Source organism: Bufo bufo, chromosome 6, assembly GCF_905171765.1.
Source record: "Bufo bufo chromosome 6, aBufBuf1.1, whole genome shotgun sequence".
Taxonomy (NCBI): domain Eukaryota; kingdom Metazoa; phylum Chordata; class Amphibia; order Anura; family Bufonidae; genus Bufo; species Bufo bufo.
In genome coordinates, this window is record NC_053394.1 from 133,952,277 (window position 1) to 133,971,060 (window position 18,784).

General features: G+C 45.2%; 1 protein-coding gene across 1 annotated transcript; it reads left to right on the forward strand.

Annotated features, from left to right (window-relative positions):
* Positions 1–13,106: 13,106 nt before the first annotated feature.
* TMEM74B (transmembrane protein 74B) lies at positions 13,107–13,787 on the forward strand. The gene has a single exon (XM_040438347.1). It carries the CDS (start codon positions 13,107–13,109, stop codon positions 13,785–13,787), a length of 681 nt encoding a protein of 226 aa, XP_040294281.1.
* Positions 13,788–18,784: the final 4,997 nt, after the last annotated feature.

Genomic DNA, 18,784 nt, shown 5'->3' on the forward strand with positions numbered 1-18,784 from the left:
CGTGAAAAACGGATCGCAAAACACTGAAAAAGCCATACGGTCGTGTGCAATAGGCCTAAGGCTACTTTCACACCAGCATTTTTGCTGGATCCATCATGGATCAGCAAAAATGCTTCTGTCTCAATAATCCAACCGTCTGCATCTGTTAAGAACGCATCCAGTTGTATTATCTCTAAAATAGCCAAGACGGATCCGTCTCTAAAACCATTGTAAGTCAATGGGGGACGGATCCGTTTTCTGTTGTGTCCCCATTAACTTACATTGTGAGTAAGTCCTTTTGTGTTCCGCACCACATCGCGGACAGAAAAACGCTGCTTGCAGCGCTATTCTGTCCGTGATGGGGACGCAACCAAACGGAATGGAATGCATTCTGGTGCACTCCGTTTCGTTCAGTTCAGTTTTGTCCCCATTGACAATGAATGGGGACAAAACGGAAGAGTTTTCCTCCGCTATTGAGACCCTATGACAAGGGAAAGCGCAGATGTAAAAGTAGCCTAAATCAGGGACAAAATAGGGAGCAGCTTCATAAATAGGTCTGAACATTGGCGTAAAAGTTAGAAAATTTCTGAATTAGTCTAAATTAAACTAGGTGGACGAGGTACAAATGCCTCCATAACAGGCAAATTTTACATGTGACAAAAAAAATAAGACTGTCTAAAGCAGCATTTTTACGCCTAAAAACCGGCACAGACACTATAGTAAGTGTGCCCAACTGTGTGAATAAGGCTGTGGCTACATGACATGTGCTGAAGAAAAACCTACTGTCATCCAACTATCTGAAAACACAGTCAAATCAAAGAAAACTTGCAGACAACTTGTGGCCTTTGATGGAAAAGTTACACACGACTTGCGACCAAAAATACAACAATATTGATTTTTTTTGACCTCTTGACAATCAGTAGATGCGATGTTATTGCGTTCCCCAAGCATCAGTAAGTATGGACTTTTTCAGGAATATGGTTTATTTGCAGGGACATCTTCAATATGAAAAGTCAAAAAGTCATTTATTAAGACTGGCGTTTTAGTCCCCTATATCTGGCGGTGGATCCGCCAAAGTTATGAGGAGGCGAGGGCCAGTCTAAATATAAGCCAGCTTCCTAGCTTTCATATAATTAGACCATTTTCTACACCTAAAACAGACGTAGAAAATGATGAATGAGACCCGCCCACACCACACCCACTTTTTTATGCCTGTGAGCTGGGAAAAGTCACAGATTGTGGAGCAACTAACCGCTGCGCTTAAATCAGTGCTTGAAATATGCCTAATATAGGCGTATTTCAGGATAATAAATGACCCCCATAGTTTCCAGGTATGTCTGATACAGTCTTTGATTGATGGCAGACATTTTTGTCCATTTTAATTTCACTTTTGCTCGTTGACACTCTGCAGATATTACTACGAGCCGACATAAGTCCTTTGTATTGTGGCTGGTGGACATGTTGGTGCTGTCACAGTTCAGATTCAGAGGCTAAAAGGTAAAAATGACAATAACCCCTTCTACCCCGGCCAGTTTTCACCTTCCTGACCAGGCTATTTTTTGGAAATCTGACACGTCCCTTTATGTGGTAATTTTAGAACGCTTTTACTTATCCAAGCCATTCTGAGACTGTTCTCTCATGACATATTGTACTTCATGACAGTGGTAAATTTGAGTCGATGTGTTCCACATTTATTTATAAAAAAAATCCCAAATTTACCAAAAATTTGGAAAAATTTGCAATTTAAAAAATTTGAATTTCTCTGCTTTTAAGGCTACATACACAAGAACGTTGTTTGTTTCCGTGTCCGTTCCGTTTTTTTTTGCGGATAGGATGTAGACCCATTCATTTCAAAGGGTCCGCAAAAAATGCAGACAGCACACTGTGTGCTATCCGCTTCCGTATGTCCGTTCCGTAGCCCCGCAAAAAAAATCTAACATGTCCTATTCTTGTCCGTTTTAGGCATTGTTACAATGAATCTGGAAAAAAAAACGGATGGCATGCATTTTTTTTTTGTGTGGACCGCAAAACACATACGGCTGTGTGCACGTAGCCTAAGACAGATAGTGATACCACGTAAAATAGTTATTACTTAACATCCCCCATATGTCTACTTTATGTTGGCATCATTTTGAAAATGTCTTTTTATTTTTTGGGATGTTAGATGGATTACAATTTTAGAGTTTAAGATTTTTAAGAAAATTTCCAAGGGTTAACAGCTAAACAAAGCTCAATATTTATTACCCTGATTCTCCAGTTTACAGAAAAACCCCATATGTGGTTCTAAACTGCTGTATGGGCCCACGGCAGGGCGCTGAAGAGAAGGAGCAACATATGGATTTTGGAGGGCAGATTTAACTGGGATCATTATTAGGTGCCCTGTTGCATTTGAAGACCCCTACAGTGGAAACTCCCAAAAATTTACCCCATTTTGGAAACTATAGGATAAGGTGACAGGTTTTTTTTATCTCTCGGTATTACGCTTTTTGTGAGGCAAGCTAACCAAAAAATTTCTGTTTTTCCTGCTTTTATTTTTTTGTTTTGTACAGCGTTCACCTGACAGGATAGATCATGTGATATTTTTATACAGGCAGTTGATACAGAGGCAATTATACTAAATATGTGTATTTTTATTTATTTGTTTCAGTTTTACACAATAAAAGCATTTTTGACAAAAAAAATCATGTTTTTGTGTCTCCATTTTCTGAAAGCCATCAAGTGTCTGGTTATTTTCCTTGAGGGCTTGTATTAGATTTACAATAAACAAAGAAACAAAAAATCAACAGCAACACTCTTCTCCATTGGTTGCGCAGCTCAGTCCCATTCACTTGACAGCTGCATTACCAGACATGGCCTATGAACAAGAGTATAAAAAGGGGGTCAGTCAGCGCATCCCAATGCCTTTTTGTCTTTTTTTTCTCTATGAAATGAGTGGCGCTGTTTCTGGGAGAGAAAAAAACAGACTCAGGAAGATACATCCCTTGTAAAGTTGTGTACTAGGGGACAGAATTTCTTCTCAGGACCATTTGTAAAGTTGATGAAGATCCGTTTTCCTTACGAGCATTTAGGCTTATATCCTCAGATGCGGAACGACCTCTGACTCCATGTGACTCCGGAATAGGGCGCACACTTGACCAGTATGTAGATTCAAGCCTGTACTCCCGGATCCTTGTATGTAGGTCCCTCAACTGTGCCAGCAGCCTCTGGTCCTGGATACGCATCTCAGACTAGGACAAACAAATAGGGGCCATTATTGCCCCCACAAGGTGTAAAAGAATGAGGCTGTTAAAAGTCACTCAACTCTGTGATGATGGTGGTTATAGTTAGTGAGTGTGCTACAAGACAATTAGATCCAACCAGCTAAAATAGTATAGATCATTCATTAATCAAAACTGATTGCCGATATTCACTTGTGTGTGCTTTCTATAGTCCCTGCATCCTCACCCTCTGCTTTCTATAGTCCCTGCATCCTCACCCTCTGCTTTCTATTGTCCCTGCATCCTCACCCTTTGCCTTTCTATAGTCCCTGCATCCTCACCCTCTGCTTTCTATAGTCCCTGCATCCTCACCCTCTGCTTTCTATAGTCCCTGCATCCTCACCCTCTGCTTTCTATTGTCCCTGCATCCTCACCCTTTGCCTTTCTATAGTCCCTGCATCCTCACCCTCTGCTTTCTATAGTCCCTGCATCCTCACCCTCTGCTTTCTATAGTCCCTGCATCCTTACCCTCTGACTTTCTATAGTCCCTGCATCTTCACCCTCTGCTTTCTATAGTCCCTGCATCCTCACCCTCTGCCTTTCTATAGTCCCTGCATCTTCACCCTCTGCTTTCTATAGTCCCTGCATCCTTACCCTCTGACTTTCTATAGTCCCTGCATCTTCACCCTCTGCTTTCTATAGTCCCTGCATCCTCACCCTCTGCTTTCTATAGTCCCTGCATCCTTACCCTCTGACTTTCTATAGTCCCTGCATCTTCACCCTCTGCTTTCTATAGTCCCTGCATCCTCACCCTCTGCTTTCTATAGTCCCTGCCTCTTCACCCTCTGCTTTCTATAGTCCCTGCATCCTCACCCTCTGCTTTCTATAGTCCCTGTATCCTTACCCTCTGCCTTTCTATAATCCCTGCATCCTTACCCTCTGACTTTCTATAATCCCTGCATCCTTACCCTCTGCCTTTCTATAATCCCTGCATCCTTACCCTCTGCCTTTCTATAATCCCTGCATCCTTACCCTCTGACTTTCTATAGTCCCTGCATCCTCATCCTCTGCCTTTCTATAGTCCCTGCATCCTCACCCTCTGCCTTTCTATAGTCCATGCATCCTCACCCTCTGCATTTCTATAGTCCCTGCATCCTCACCCTCTGCCTTTCTATAGTCCCAGCATCCTCACCCTCTGCCTTTCTATAGTCCCTGCATCCTCACCCTCTGCTTTCTATAGTCCCTGCATCCTTACCCTCTGACTTTCTATAGTCCCTGCATCCTCACCCTCTGCTTTCTATAGTCCCTGCATCCTCACCCTCTGCCTTTCTATAGTCCCTGCATCTTCACCCTCTGCTTTCAATAGTCCCTGCATCCTCACCCTCTGCTTTCTATAGTCCCTGCATCCTCACCCTCTGCTTTCTATAGTCCCTGCATCCTCACCCTCTGCTTTCTATAGTCCCTGTATCCTTACCCTCTGCCTTTCTATAATCCCTGCATCCTTACCCTCTGACTTTCTATAATCCCTGCATCCTCACCCTCTGCTTTCTATAGTCCCTGCATCCTCATCCTCTGCCTTTCTATAATCCCTGCATCCTTACCCTCTGCCTTTCTATAATCCCTGCATCCTTACCCTCTGACTTTCTATAGTCCCCGCATCCTTACCCTCTGACTTTCTATAGTCCCTGCATCCTCATCCTCTGCCTTTCTATAGTCCCTGCATCCTCACCCTCTGCTTTTCTATAGTTTCGGTATCCTCACCCTCTGCCTTTCTATAGTCCCAGCATCCTCACCCTCTGCCTTTCTATAGTCCTGGTATCCTCACCCTCTTCTTTCTATAGTCCCTGCATCCTCACCCTCTGCCTTTCTATAGTCCCAGCATCCTCGCCCTCTGCCTTTCTATAGTCCTGGTATCCTCACCCTCTTCTTTCTATAGTCCCAGCATCCTCACCCTCTGCCTTTCTATAGTCCCTGCATCCTCACCCTCTGCCTTTCTATAGTCCCAGCATCCTCGCCCTCTGCCTTTCTATAGTCCTGGTATCCTCACCCTCTGCCTTTCTATAGTCCCAGCATCCTCGCCCTCTGCCTTTCTATAGTCCTGGTATCCTCACCCTCTGCTTTCTATAGTCCCAGCATCCTCAGCCTTTCTATAGTCCCTGTATTGTCACGCTCTGCTTTGCATAATGCCTACACTCAGTCTCTGCTTTCTATAATCCTTACATTTCACCCTCTACTATCTATATTTCCTGCATTCTCACCCTTTGTGTAGTGCCTGCATTCCGAGCATCTGCATTCTCTAATGCCTGCTTTCTCAGTTTCTGCTTTCTATAGTCACTGCAGTGTCACCCTCTTTTTTTCTATAGTCCCTGCATCCTCATCATTTGCTTTGTGTAGTCCCTACATTCTAAACCTCTGCTTTCTATAGTCCCCTCACTCTCAGCCTCTGCTTTCTATAATCCCTGCACTCTCAGTCTCTGCTTTCTATAATGCCTGCTTTGTATAATCCTTGCATTTCACCCTCTGCCTTTCTATAGTCCCTGCATTCTCAGCCTCCTTTTTCTATAGTCCCTGCATTCTCAGCCTCTTCTTTGTATACTGCCTGCATCCTCAGCCTCTGCTTTCTATAGTCCCTGCATCCTCACCCTCTGCCATTCTATAATCCCAGCATCCTTACCCTCTGCCTTTCTGTAGTCCCTGCATCTTCACCCTCTGCTTTCTATAGTCCCTGCATCCTCACCCTCTGCCTTTATATAGTCCCTGCATCCTCACCCTCTGCTTTCCATAATGCCTACACTCGGTCTCTGCTTTCTATAATCCTTACATTTCACCCTCTACTATCTATATTTCCTGCATTCTCCCCCTTTGTGTAGTGCCTGCATTCCGAGCATCTGCATTCTCTAATGCCTGCTTTCTCAGTTTCTGCTTTCTATAGTCACTGCAGTGTCACCCTCTTTTTTTTCCTATAGTCACTGCATTCTCATCATTTGCTTTGTGTAGTCCCTACATTCTAAACCACTGCTTTCTATAGTCCCCTCACTCTCAGCCTCTGCTTTCTATAATCCTTGCATTTCACCCTCTGCCTTTCTATAGTCCCTGCATTCTCAGCCTCTTCTTTCTATAGTCCCTGCATTCTCAGCCTCTTCTTTCTATAGTCCCTGCATTCTCAGCCTCTTCTTTCTATAGTCCCTGCATTCTCAGCCTCTTCTTTCTATAGTCCCTGCATTCTCAGCCTCTTTTGCCTATACTGCCTGCATTCTCATCTTCCTATTTCTATAGTCCCTGCATTCTCAGCCTCTTCTTTCTATAGTCCCTGCATTCTCAGCCTCTTCTTTCTATAGTCCCTGCATTCTCAGCCTCTTCTTTCTATAGTCCCTGCATTCTCAGCCTCTTATTTCTATAGTCCCTGCATTCTCAACCTCTTTTTTTCTATAGTCCCTGCATTCTCAGCCTCTTCTTTCTATAGTCCCTGCATTCTCAGCCTCTTCTTTCTATAGTCCCTGCATTCTCAGCCTCTTCTTTCTATACTGCCTGCATTCTCAGCCTCTGTGCAGCCTCACAATCTGCCTCCTATCAGGTCTCCCCTCCTCCACACCAGGCAGCTGTGTACAGGGATAGGACGGGCTGTGTATAATCTCCCCACCATCAGAGGCATGAAATGTGATTGCAGCAGCATGAGATGGTGGATGACCCATCCCCAGCACTAATCTTACCAGCTCCCTCCTCAGCCAGGACAGGGCGGGTCCCAGGGGCATCTCCATAATGCAATATCTCCCACTCTGCCAATCCCGAACGCCAAGGTGCCCACCCTAGGGGTGGCATGGCATCTGTAGAGGGTGCAGATGCATTTACTGAATAAACAAAACACTACCAAAAGAAAACCAGCTGGTTAGTATTGCCAACCCATGCCCAAACTGCAGTGGGGGTGTTTTAAGATGGCGTTGCCTGTTCTTGGCAGTACTGCGAAAACTGTCCGCTGGAGGGCGCTGTGACTGCTGTCTCCTCCCACATGGTCTATGATGGAGCCGATCATGTATTGGGTCACTCATTAGCAGCTATAACATAGCGCCCGTCTCTGAATGCAAACTGCCTGCCGGTGCCACATGGAGAGAGGTGGCCCCTGGGACTGGCACTGAATGTCGGGGAGCCCCTGGGTGCGCACAGGTCAGTGTCTGCTGCTGAGGTGCCTCTTTGTGTAGGAGCCTGGCATTATGGGTGACAAGGAGAAGTTGCAGCTTTTGTCTACGACTAGTAGGGTGCCTGCTGTGTGGGTGCTCCCAGGGGTGGGGGATCACAGGGACCCTGGAAGGGATTCATAGCAATGCTATTCCTGGATGGTGCTATGTATAGCTGAATGCATATGGTGTGTGCCTCTGTGTCACTGCGGTGTGTGGAGGCTCCTTGTTGCTGGGAAGGCTGTGTGGTGCTGAAGGGACAGCTCCTCCGCTGATCTGCCAGGCTGCCATCCTGGTGCCCCAGTCTGTATTACTGGAATATGGATTTCATTGCTGCTATGCAAAAAGAAAAAAAAACATCACCAGATTTAGGGATGGCTGCTAGATTGTAACAGGATTGCACAGCTCAGATGAGGACCTGCTACATCTCCTGACATGTCTGCTTTAGTATCTGCTTGTGTCCCTCTTGTGATAACAATTCTGGAGCATGACTATAGGTAGGTCTGGTCCTCTATTACTCCTACTGGAAGATTTTGAATAAAAGCACAATGTGGCGTCCTTGCACAGGCTGACACTGGCAGCACTGATTGGACAGTATCAGACTGTGAAGGGTGTGTGGACTGGTCACATCCTTTATTCATAAACTTCTAACAGGACTAATAGAGGAATGATACACCCTAGTAGAGACCTACGAATAGACGTTACAGAATTGTTATTACATGGAGGATTTTTATCATTGCATGTTACTCATTTTGAGCTAAAAAATCTTTTTTTAAATTGGTCTTTATTAAAAATATTCACGGTTAACTGTTTGACTCGCTGTGCGAATGGTACTTGCACTTTTGCTTTGTGCAGGCCATGTAATAAACCTTATCTCTAAATTACTAAAATGTCAAACACTTATTTAAAGGGTTTCTACCACTTCGTTTTCACATAATTAGCTTTCAGACACTAGCGATCCGCTAGTGTCTGCTCTACCAAACCATCCTAATATAACAGCTTATTGTCCTGCCGTTTCGCTAAAAAACAAACTTATATAGATATGCTAATGAGCCTCTAGGTGCTATGGGGGCATCATTAGCACATAGAGGCTCGGTCTACCTTCACAAACTGCCGCCGCCCAGCGCGTCCCTCCAGCCCGCCCATCTCCTCCGGAATGCGATCCTCCCCGTGCGCGTCTGTATTCGGCGCATGCGCAGTGAATGTCTGACCGCTTTCTGCACAGACATCTCCACTGCGCCTGTTCCTCGGAGCACTATGACGTCATCGGCGCAGATGCAGTGGAGATGTCTGAGCAGGGAAGCGGTCAGACATTCACTGCGCATGCGCCGAATACAGACGCGCACGGGGAGGATCGCATTCCGGAGGAGATGGGCGGGCTGGAGGGACGCGCTGGGCGGCGGCAGTTTGTGAAGGTAGACCGAGCCTCTAGGTGCTAATGACCCCATAGCACTTAGAGGCTCATTAGCATATCTATATAAGTTCGTTTTTTAGCGAAACGGCAGGACAATAAGCTGTTATATTAGGATGGTTTGATAGAGCAGACACTAGCGGATCGCTAGTGTCTGAAAGCTAATTATGTGAAAACAAAGTGGTAGAAACCCTTTAAGCCACATTCCTATCAGTAAGATAAGAATTGAGCTATAATGAGTGCTTAGGAGGTCAGAGATCAAAAGCCATCAGCTGAGCTGTCTGACGGAACAGCGTGAAAATTCAGAGCCTGCTACTCGAGAATCTCAAGGCTGCACAGAGACAGGGGTTCAAATGTTTTACTAAAGGCCAAGTGAAAAAAATACTTTTTAGCTCAAAATGAGTACAATGAAAAAATAATTTAAAAAAATTGTCTGCAATAGTGTACTAATGTAATTGAGCGGAGATTGACAAAGTATAAACTTCTAGTAGTTCTTGGTCAATGATCAAATAATCAAGTTGGTGCGGCCTTAGTTTTGGGTTCTGCAGCAGGGTATGTTGAGGCAGAGTCACATTACTACTAGGGGACATCTCCCCTTGCTGTAATACAGATGCTGGGTTTGCTCCTGTGGTATGTCACCAAGCTCTTTACACTTGGACGCAAGGTGGTTGTTGGCTGCTTTGCATGGGAGATCCGTTGTCCCATTCAGTCCCAGATCTTCTCAATGGGGTAGAGATCTAGCAACCAACCTGGGTAGGGAGATGCTGGATACCATGAAGAGCACCTTGTGTAGTGCGGGCAGTGTGTGGGCAGGCGTTATCATTTTGGAACACCACATCTCCTGAGTTAAAACAGGCAGTAGGGCTGGTTCTACAGTGTTCTGGATACACCAAAAGGCTGTTCAATGTACCCTGGACAAAAACCAGTCAGGAACAGCCAAGGTAGCTACTAGCTAATGTCATCCCAACCTGGTGTTGGTCCTGTGTTTCTGCACCTTATGAATATCAGTGGGGTGCTCTCTAACCCTCCTATGAACTCTGATGTGGTCATCAATGGCAAACAGTAGTCTTCAGTGATGAAAGCAGGTTCTACCTTGGTACTAATAACAGCCACATGTGAATTAGCAGGAGGGATGGAGAGCACCCACTGCCATCATGCATAGTGTGGAGTGTCATGGTGTTCATGTGCTCTTCAGGGTGTCCAGCAGCTCCCCTGGACAGCTCCATCGAAAGATCTCACTCCCATCAAGAAAGTCTGGGCCTGGATGGGGTAACAGATCTCCCATGCACAGCAGCCAAAAACCACCTGGGCTGAATTGCAGGTCCAAGTTGAAGGAGCTTTTAGGTGACACACCACAAGAAGAAACCCAGCATCTGTATGACCATTACCATGCCAGAGTGGCAGCTTGTATCACAGCACGATGACATGCCACCTAGTATTAGGGTACATTCACACGACCATATTATTTTATCCGCATCCGTTCCGCATTTTGCGGAATAGATGCGGATCCATTCATTTCTATGGGTGAATAAAATGTGTGGACAACGTTCAGTATGTTGTCCGCATCCGTGTTTCCGCATTTCTAGTCTGCAAAAATATGAAGCTTGTCCTACTATTGTCCGCACAGATCCACAGCCCCATTCAAGTCAATGGATACGCAAATTGCAGATGACATACGGAATGGTTTCCGTATGTCATCCGTTTCTTGCGGATCCGTTTCCATATTTTTGAAGTCTTTAATAATTATAATTTTTTTCTCTATCTTTTTTTTTCCTTCCATTTTTTGCGGACTGTAAAAAAGGGAAGACATACGGAACACAAACGGAAGTCATTTGTCCGCAAAATGCGGACACACGGTTCCTTTATTTGCGGACCGCAAAACAGAAAGGATTACACACGGTCGTGTGAATTTACCCTAATTCTCACGTCCGCAAGTGTTTTGCGGATCCGAAAAACACGGACACTGGAAATGTGCATTCCGCAATTTGCGGACCACACATCGCTGGCACTATAATAGAAAATGCCTAATCTTGTCCGCAATTGCGGACAAGAATATGACAAGTTCGATTTTTTTGCGGAAACGGAAGCACGGATGCGGAAGTGCGGATCCGCAAATGCGGATGCAGATCCGAAAATGCGGATGCGGACAGCACATTCCGGCCCCATTGAAAATTAATGGGTCTGCACCCGTTACGCAAAATTGCGGAATGGATGCGGACCCATTTTGCGGACGTGTGAATGGACCCTTAGGCCTCATGCACACGACCGTTGTTGTGTTCTGTTCCGCAAAATGGGGTTCCGTTGTTCCGTGATCCATTTTTTGTTTCCGTGTGTCTTCCTTTATTTTTGGAGGACCACCATAATAAAGTAAGGTAAAAAAAAAGTCTAAGGGCTCATGCACACGACCGTATGGCTTTTTCAGTGTTTTGCGGTCCGTTTTTTACGGATCCGTTGTTCCGTTTTTTGTTTTCGTTGTGTTTCCGTTTCCTTTCCGTTTTTCCATATGCCATATACATTATACAGTAATTACTTAGAAAAAATTGGTCTGGGCATAACATTTTTAATAGAAGGTTCCGCAAAAATGGAACAGATACGGAAGACATACGGATGCATTTCCATATGTGTTCCGTTTTTTTTTTGCGGACCCATTGACTTGAATGGAGCCAAGCACCGTGATTTGTGGACAAGAATAGGACATGTTCTATCTTTTCATGGTACGGAAATAAGGAAATACTGAAATGGAATGCACACGGAGACACTTCAGTTTTTTTTGCTGAACCATTGAAATGAATGGTTCAGTATATGTACCGCATACTGAACTCAAAAAACAGCCAGTATACTGAACGCAAAATACTGTTGTGCGCATGAGCCCTAAGACAGGTTTGCCATGGAAATGATAGGAATAAAACGGACGCGTGGACGCGGATGACAATTTTGTGTGCCTTCGTGTTTTTTAGCGGTCCCATTGACTTGAATGGGTCTGCAAACCGTTTTCCGCGGACAAGAATAGGACAGGTTATATTTTTTTGACGGACTGGAACCGCGGATCACGAACGCGGATGGCAAACGGTGCACTATCCACATTTTCAACAGCTCCATAGAAATGAATATGTCCGCACCTGAAACGCTAAAATCGGCGGAACGGATGCAGAGACAAACAACGGTCGTGTGCATGAGGCCTTAATGTGACCCTGCCTCAACATATACCCTGCTGCAGAACCCAAAATAAAGGCTGCACCACCTTCGTTGTGTGGTCATTGATCAAACACCACTAGCAGTTTATACTTTGTCAATCTCATCTCAACCCCTTTAAGTTTACCAGGTGTTCTTTTTATATATTCCGGTACTGTATATCAGATTGGGCCAGGATTTGCAGCTATAATATAGCCATCTGAATGAGGCCTATAGGTGGTTTTAGATATAATATAGCCGTACTAAATGTGCACATATTACAGATGTGTGGATCTGGCATAACAGTGGGCAGCAAGCCACTTGCCATGTTCTGCACACTGACCCACAGGTACAAAAGACCCTACCAAAAAGAACTGCTTCTTGTCCTGCTTGACACTTTATTTCACACATGAAAGTGGGCTTGGCCATCTTTTGTCAACGACAAAGTTACTAACATTTTAGCCAGTTTTTGGCACAATTAAAACCAACTTGACTTTGATATGAAAATGTGTTTAAAGGGGTTGTCCGGGTTCAGAGCTGAACCCGGACATACCCACAATTTCACCCAAGCAGCTCCGATGCTCTCCTTTGCCCTTTGCTGAATCGCGCAGGGAAAAGGCATTTTCAGGAGTTCCAGTGAGGAACCGGGCTCTCCTTAGGGCTGCCAGATGGAGGCTTCCGCCCAGAAGTGAGCCCGAGGATGTCACTGGCACTGATGGGCGGGCTTTAGCGATGCCCTAGCCTGTAAAAGGACTAGGGTAGCGCTAAACCCCGCCCATCAGAGCTGGTGACGTCACCAAACACAATGCTGGGTGGAAGCTTCTGCCCAGCAGTGTATTATTGTAAATAAAAAAAACCTTGCCCTGCGCAATCCAGCGCATGGCAAGGGAGAGCATTGGAGCATGTCATGCTCCAATGCTAACATCAGAGGGGCTGCATGGGTGAAAATATGGGTATGTTCGGATTCAGATCTGAACCCGGACAACCCCTTTAATTTCTATCAAGGTGTGCCAAATCTCTCACAATATGTGCCACTATAGTAAATTTGTCGCTTCTTGAGATTGTCTAAGGATAAGTATATCTGCCCCAGTGTTTCTAAACTATCACTTTTCTTGCCAAATTTCACAGTCTGAAGAAGTTCTGCATGATCAGGATGAACAGACCTAGAATCCATAAATGGCTTCTTCAAACAACTTGGAGCTAGGAGATGTCAGTACAAGACATGGAGCAGATGACCACATCTATCTCGGGAGCTCAGCTACAATCAGAGGATTTGAGAACCCATCCTATGAAGAGATTGGGGAAACCGCCTTTGGCCAAGAGTCACAGGACGTCCAGGGTTTGAGCCCTTTGTCTGAGGTTAGGGGGTGGGCTGCAAAAGAGAATGGATCTCCTCACTCTGAGGACAGTCGAGACGCAGAGTCAGGAACACACTCTGTGGATTATGGTTTTATCTGTTCGCTGGTCTTGTTGGTGTGTGGCATAGTGCTCGTGGCGGTGGCGTACACTATACCACGGGAAGTCCGAGTCAGCCCAGATTCTGTGTCCGCACGAGAGATGGAGAGGTTGGAATTGTACTATGCACGTCTTGGCTCACACCTAGACAAGTGCATCATTGCGGGGTTAGGATTACTTACTTTAGGAGGAACACTCCTCTCATTGCTCCTTATGGTTTCCATATGTAAGGGTGAGCTGTACCGCAGGAGGAAATTTACCACATCCAGAGGACCAAGGACAAAATATGGCTCCCTCAATTTAAGAATGAGACAAGTGACTACAGAGGGTGGGCAGGTGCTGGTAGAACATGAAGTTCTTGAAATGACAAACAATGTTAACCAGTATCAACAGGAGTCTTGAATGTACCAGTATCACTTACAGTATGTATGCTGGAATGTGAGGGGTTAAAAGTCTCAGATGAGCAAATTTTCTGGTATGGCGGTATTAATGTTTAATAAGGTCAGATTATTCCCGTCCTGAGAGGTTCCTCCTGTTTCAGTCTTAGGAGGGTTGAGGAGGAAGGGTAACAACACTGCAGAAGAAGCATGTCAATCTATAGCCTGAGCTCACGGTAATGGAACTGCAAATTCCAGCATGCCAAACCTCATGCACATGACCGCACCTGTCTTGTGGTCCACAAACCGCGGATCCGCAGAACATGGATACTGGCCATGTGCGCCCCACACTCTCCTATTCTACTATTGTAGCACTGTCTATTTTTGTCTGCAAAAAGAACAAGAATAGGAAATATTCTATCCTTTTTGTGGGGCAGCAGCACGAACATTCACATTTTTTGCGGCCCCACTAAAATGAAAGTGGCTACATCTGATCTGAAAAAAACGGAAAAAAGTGACAGTGGTGTCCATGAGGCCTAGGGAGAAGGTTCTGTTGCCTGGTCCCCGTCACACTAAAGCTGGCTATTCACATTAGGTCTATGCTGGCTGACCATCTAATGTGTTTGGCGTCCTCCATACTACTCTTCACTGATGGTTGATGTCAGGTAAGACAAGGATGGGGTATGTTGGATTTCAACTGCCTGATCCTTTTGATCAGGGGAGCTGGACAACAGTTACCTCATGTGTGTGGCCAGCTTAACAGACCAGAGGGTTGGATTTGGTTTAAGGGGGTTGTCCGGTTCATGATATTGATGGCCTATCCTCATGGTAGTTCATCAATATCAGATCTTTGCGGGTCCAACTTTCGGCTCCACCATGCTCAGCTGTTTGAAGGGCTCCGGCACTCGTGTGACCAGTGCGTTCTCTTCCATATTTACCTGCATGCCATCCGCTTTGTAGCAGTGGTACAGGGTATTTACAGCTTATTTGCCATTCAGGCGAGCGCTGGACTAGTACCATATTACTATTTAATAATAGTTGGGGGGGGGGGAATTATTGTTCTTAAACATCCTGCATCATTTAGGAGTCATTTATGGTGAGTTTACACTCTACAGTTTATCATGCAATACAATTATGTAGAATGACCAATAACTATTGCTGCCATTTTTGAGTCCTGATTCAAAGGGCATGATTCTGCCCGTATAACACAGACGTATGTGGACTTCCTGTCGGTGTCCCTGGTGCATCCATTTATAACCAGACCCGCTCACTTAATTGAATGAGTCTTGGGGAAAAAAAAAACAAGAACGGCAGACGATGTGACTTTCTCGGGGCTTATGAATTGACCCATTTACTTTTAATGGGTCCAAAAGCACAAAAACTCCACAGGCAGAACAAATCCATTAGGTGTATTCACATGTGGTTCCACAGAAGTGTGCACTACTTTGGTCCAATTTCTGGACCGAACGCGCCCATCAGTGGGTCTGTGAAAACCACATGATACCATCCATTTGTAGCCCAATTTCCATTGATCCATTGCACAAAAAAATTGCTAAAAATTTTGTAAAAAAAACAAAAAAAATGACAACCATAATAAATAAGAAAAATGGTCCATGTGGACATGTGAATAAGCCCTAATAGTGGATTCAGTCGTAATCAGAGGGAGACGCAGGATCTGTTTACGATTAGTTTACTTATACTAGATCATATTGTGCAGATGGAAGAATTTATGAGAATGTACTACACCTCCCATCCTCTCAGATGTAAGGCTAGGGCTACACGACGACATTTGTCGCGTGACAATTTTTAGAATGATAGTCTATGGTGTCGCACTGCAACATGCTGCGGCACTACAGTGGCAAAAAAAATTGTTGCGTCGCAGTCGCAGCATGTCACAGTGCGACTCCATAGACTATCATTCTAAAAATTGTCACGCGACAAATGTCGTCGTGTAGCCCTAGCCTTACATCTGAGCGGATGTAGACTATCATTAGAAAAATTGCCGCGCGACATTAGTGCAACATCAATGTCGTGCGACACATGTTGCAGTGTAGTTGTGCCCTATGTGTCGCGCTATTTATTGTCGTCGTGTAGCCCTAGCCTAATAATATCACTGGCTTCTTAACAGCAGAAAAATCGAGACGAAACCATTCCATACACCGTATTTTGCAGAGGTTGGACTTGTGGTTTCAGAGAACATACCAATGACACCACAAAGGCTGGGGGTACACAATGGCAAAAGTAGTGCACTGGGGGTCATTCATTGTAGCTCTACGCCACTTTTCTAGCATAAAAAAGTCCCGCATTTTGTCACACGTGCTGCTTTACACCACAATGTTTGACTTTTTAGACTTTTTCTGATACCCTTGCCACCATTCCAAAAAGTGGGTGGGGAAAAAGCGGCCTGCGGGCAGGATCTCAGTAGTCTGTAACAAGATGTATGCCACCAGAAAACTGACGCACATTACACCAGAAATCTACTTTAGCTCCTGGCTGACTCAGATTTGCGTTCTGGCGCATGGTTGCAGCTCTTGATAAATTAGTTGGATCTTCCTCCAGCAGAGTTTTTACCAAGAATGGCATGTGAGACGCCGGTCTTTAGTAAATGACCCCCAGTGCAGGGCTTGAGGGGACGGCGCGTGACAACAGTGCTGATCTCTGGATCATGCACCCCCACATCAGACCTGGAGTGCTTTTGTGCTATTTGAACCAAGCTGGGAAAATGAACTATCAAATGGGTTTTCCTGGAGTTTTAGTGTACTTTCACACTAGCGTTACTCTTTTCCGGCATAGAGTTCAGTCCTAGGGGCTCAATACCGGAAAAGAACTGATCAGTTTTATCCCCATGCATTCTGAATGGAGAGCAATCCGTTCAGGATGCATCAGGATGTCTTCAGTTCAGTCTTTTTGCCTTTTCAGGACAGAGATAATACCGCAGCATGCTACGGTTTTCTCTCTGTCCAAAATTCCAGCATTTTTTCCCATTGAAATGCATTAATGCCGAGTGTTCCGGAAAAAACTGATCCGGATTTGTCATACGGATCAGGATCCTTATCTGTCTGACAAATGACATCAGGTGGCATACGTTTTGACGGATCCGGCAGGCAGCTCCGGCGACGGAACTGCCTGCCGGAATCCCTTGCCGCAAGTGTGAAAGTAGCCTTACACTGATGACCTATCCTCTGGATAGGATTCCTAGGCAATGTGACGTAACATTCATTGGTCATGCCGTCTAGGCGAAGCTCAACCCCTTTGAAGTGAATGGGACTGAGCTGCGATACCAAGCACAGCCGCCATACAAAGTACAAAGCTGTGCTTGGTTTGCAGAGAGAAGGCCCAGTGCTACAGCGAGTGCCGGTTCCTTCTCAAACAGCTGATTGGCGCCAGTCCCGGGTGTAGGACTCCCACCGATCAGATACTGATGCCCTTCTCCTGATGATAGGTCATCAGTAAAGAACTCCCAGAGAACCCCTTTAAAAACGACATGCCCACCAGAAACTTCAATGCAGGGTGCAGCAACCAGGATACGTGTGTAGTAAAACTACCTCTTTGATTGCTCTGAAAGGCAGAAGTCATGCTGGGATCTGTAGTGCCACAGGCTGCATAGGAGTAGCTACAATATTTCTGTAAATACAAAGAAAGAACACAGCCACTATGGTTGTGTAAATCCTGGGTGCTTGAACTTCAGAGAACAGTCAGGTAAAATTTACTGTGATGCATCAATTTGTTAGAAAGATTAAAAGGGGTAGTCGAATTTAGAAACCCCATTTCCATATACTCTATTAGTAAATTATGGGGGGTCCTCCAGCCGGGATCCTCCTCTCTTGGCCATCTCTGGCTTTGGAGCACCTGTCCTGCATAACACAAAACCTTTAAATATGAATGGTCATTGTGTAATACTTCATATTCCCTGTGGTGGCGCCACAAGAAAATTAACACCTATAACCAAAGTTCCCCACAGATTACAGCTGAATGCTGAGGGTTCCAGCAGGTGGACTGCCTAATGTCAAGGGACCCTTTAATCAAGTAGAGACTCTGGCTAAAGGGGAGAGCCCTTTAACAGACACCAATTCTTTTTAACACAGCATTTTCTTAGATCAGCTGGACCTCTCACCTTGTGCACCCATTGATCAGTTGTTTCAGGCAGCTGCGGCACCAAAAACTATACTGTGGACAAAGTGAGAGCTGACAGCTCTGTACACCGCATAGTGGTCACGCCGGGTACTGCAGCCCCCATTCTGGACGTTAAGGCGCCAGAAACTGCACAATGTACGGAGCCTTCTGCTTCCGCTCCATATACTGTATAGTAGGATAGGTCATCAGCATCTGATCGGACATCCGGCACCACTGCCGATCAGCCTTTTGAAGAGGCTGTAGTGCTCCGGTATGCTCTACAGCCTGCTCACAAGCACAGCATTGTACATTGTATAGCAATTGGGCTTGGTATTGCAGCTCAGCTCCATTCACTTGAGTAGGACTGAGTTGCACTTAACGTCATCACTGGCCTATGAAGAGGTCGTAGTGCTCACAGGATTGCCGTGGCCTTTTCAAACAGCTGCTTGGCGGGGGTGTTGGACCCGGATTAGATATTGATGACCTTTTCTGAGGATGGATCATCAATATTAAAGGGAACCTGCCACCTAGAAAATGCATATTAAACCGCCAGCAGTACCTTATTGCAGCCTGTAGCATGATTATAAAGGGTCTGTGTCTTTTCCGTACAATGCGCCCAAAGTCTTAAAAAACTTATTCAACTGGATGCGCTATGTTAACAAAAAGTCTTGAAGTCAAGGGGCAGTGGCTTTCTCGCCTGAAGTCAAGCGTGTCCCGCCCCCTTAGTATTTGATCAGGGTTGCCAACCTAAATTTTAATTTTTTTCAGGACAATTTATCCAAAAATCACTGACAGCCAACATTTTTTATTGACAAATTGGAAAACTATAATGAACTATGAAGATAAGTAATACGTGTCTATAGGTCAGATTCTAAGGGTCCATTCACACGTCCGTAGTGCATTGCGGAT

What these genes read in the sequence shown, in the direction of transcription:
- TMEM74B (XM_040438347.1), top strand. Translation starts at nt 13,107, where the DNA reads ATGGCTTCTTCAAACAACTTGGAGCTAGGAGATGTCAGTACAAGACAT.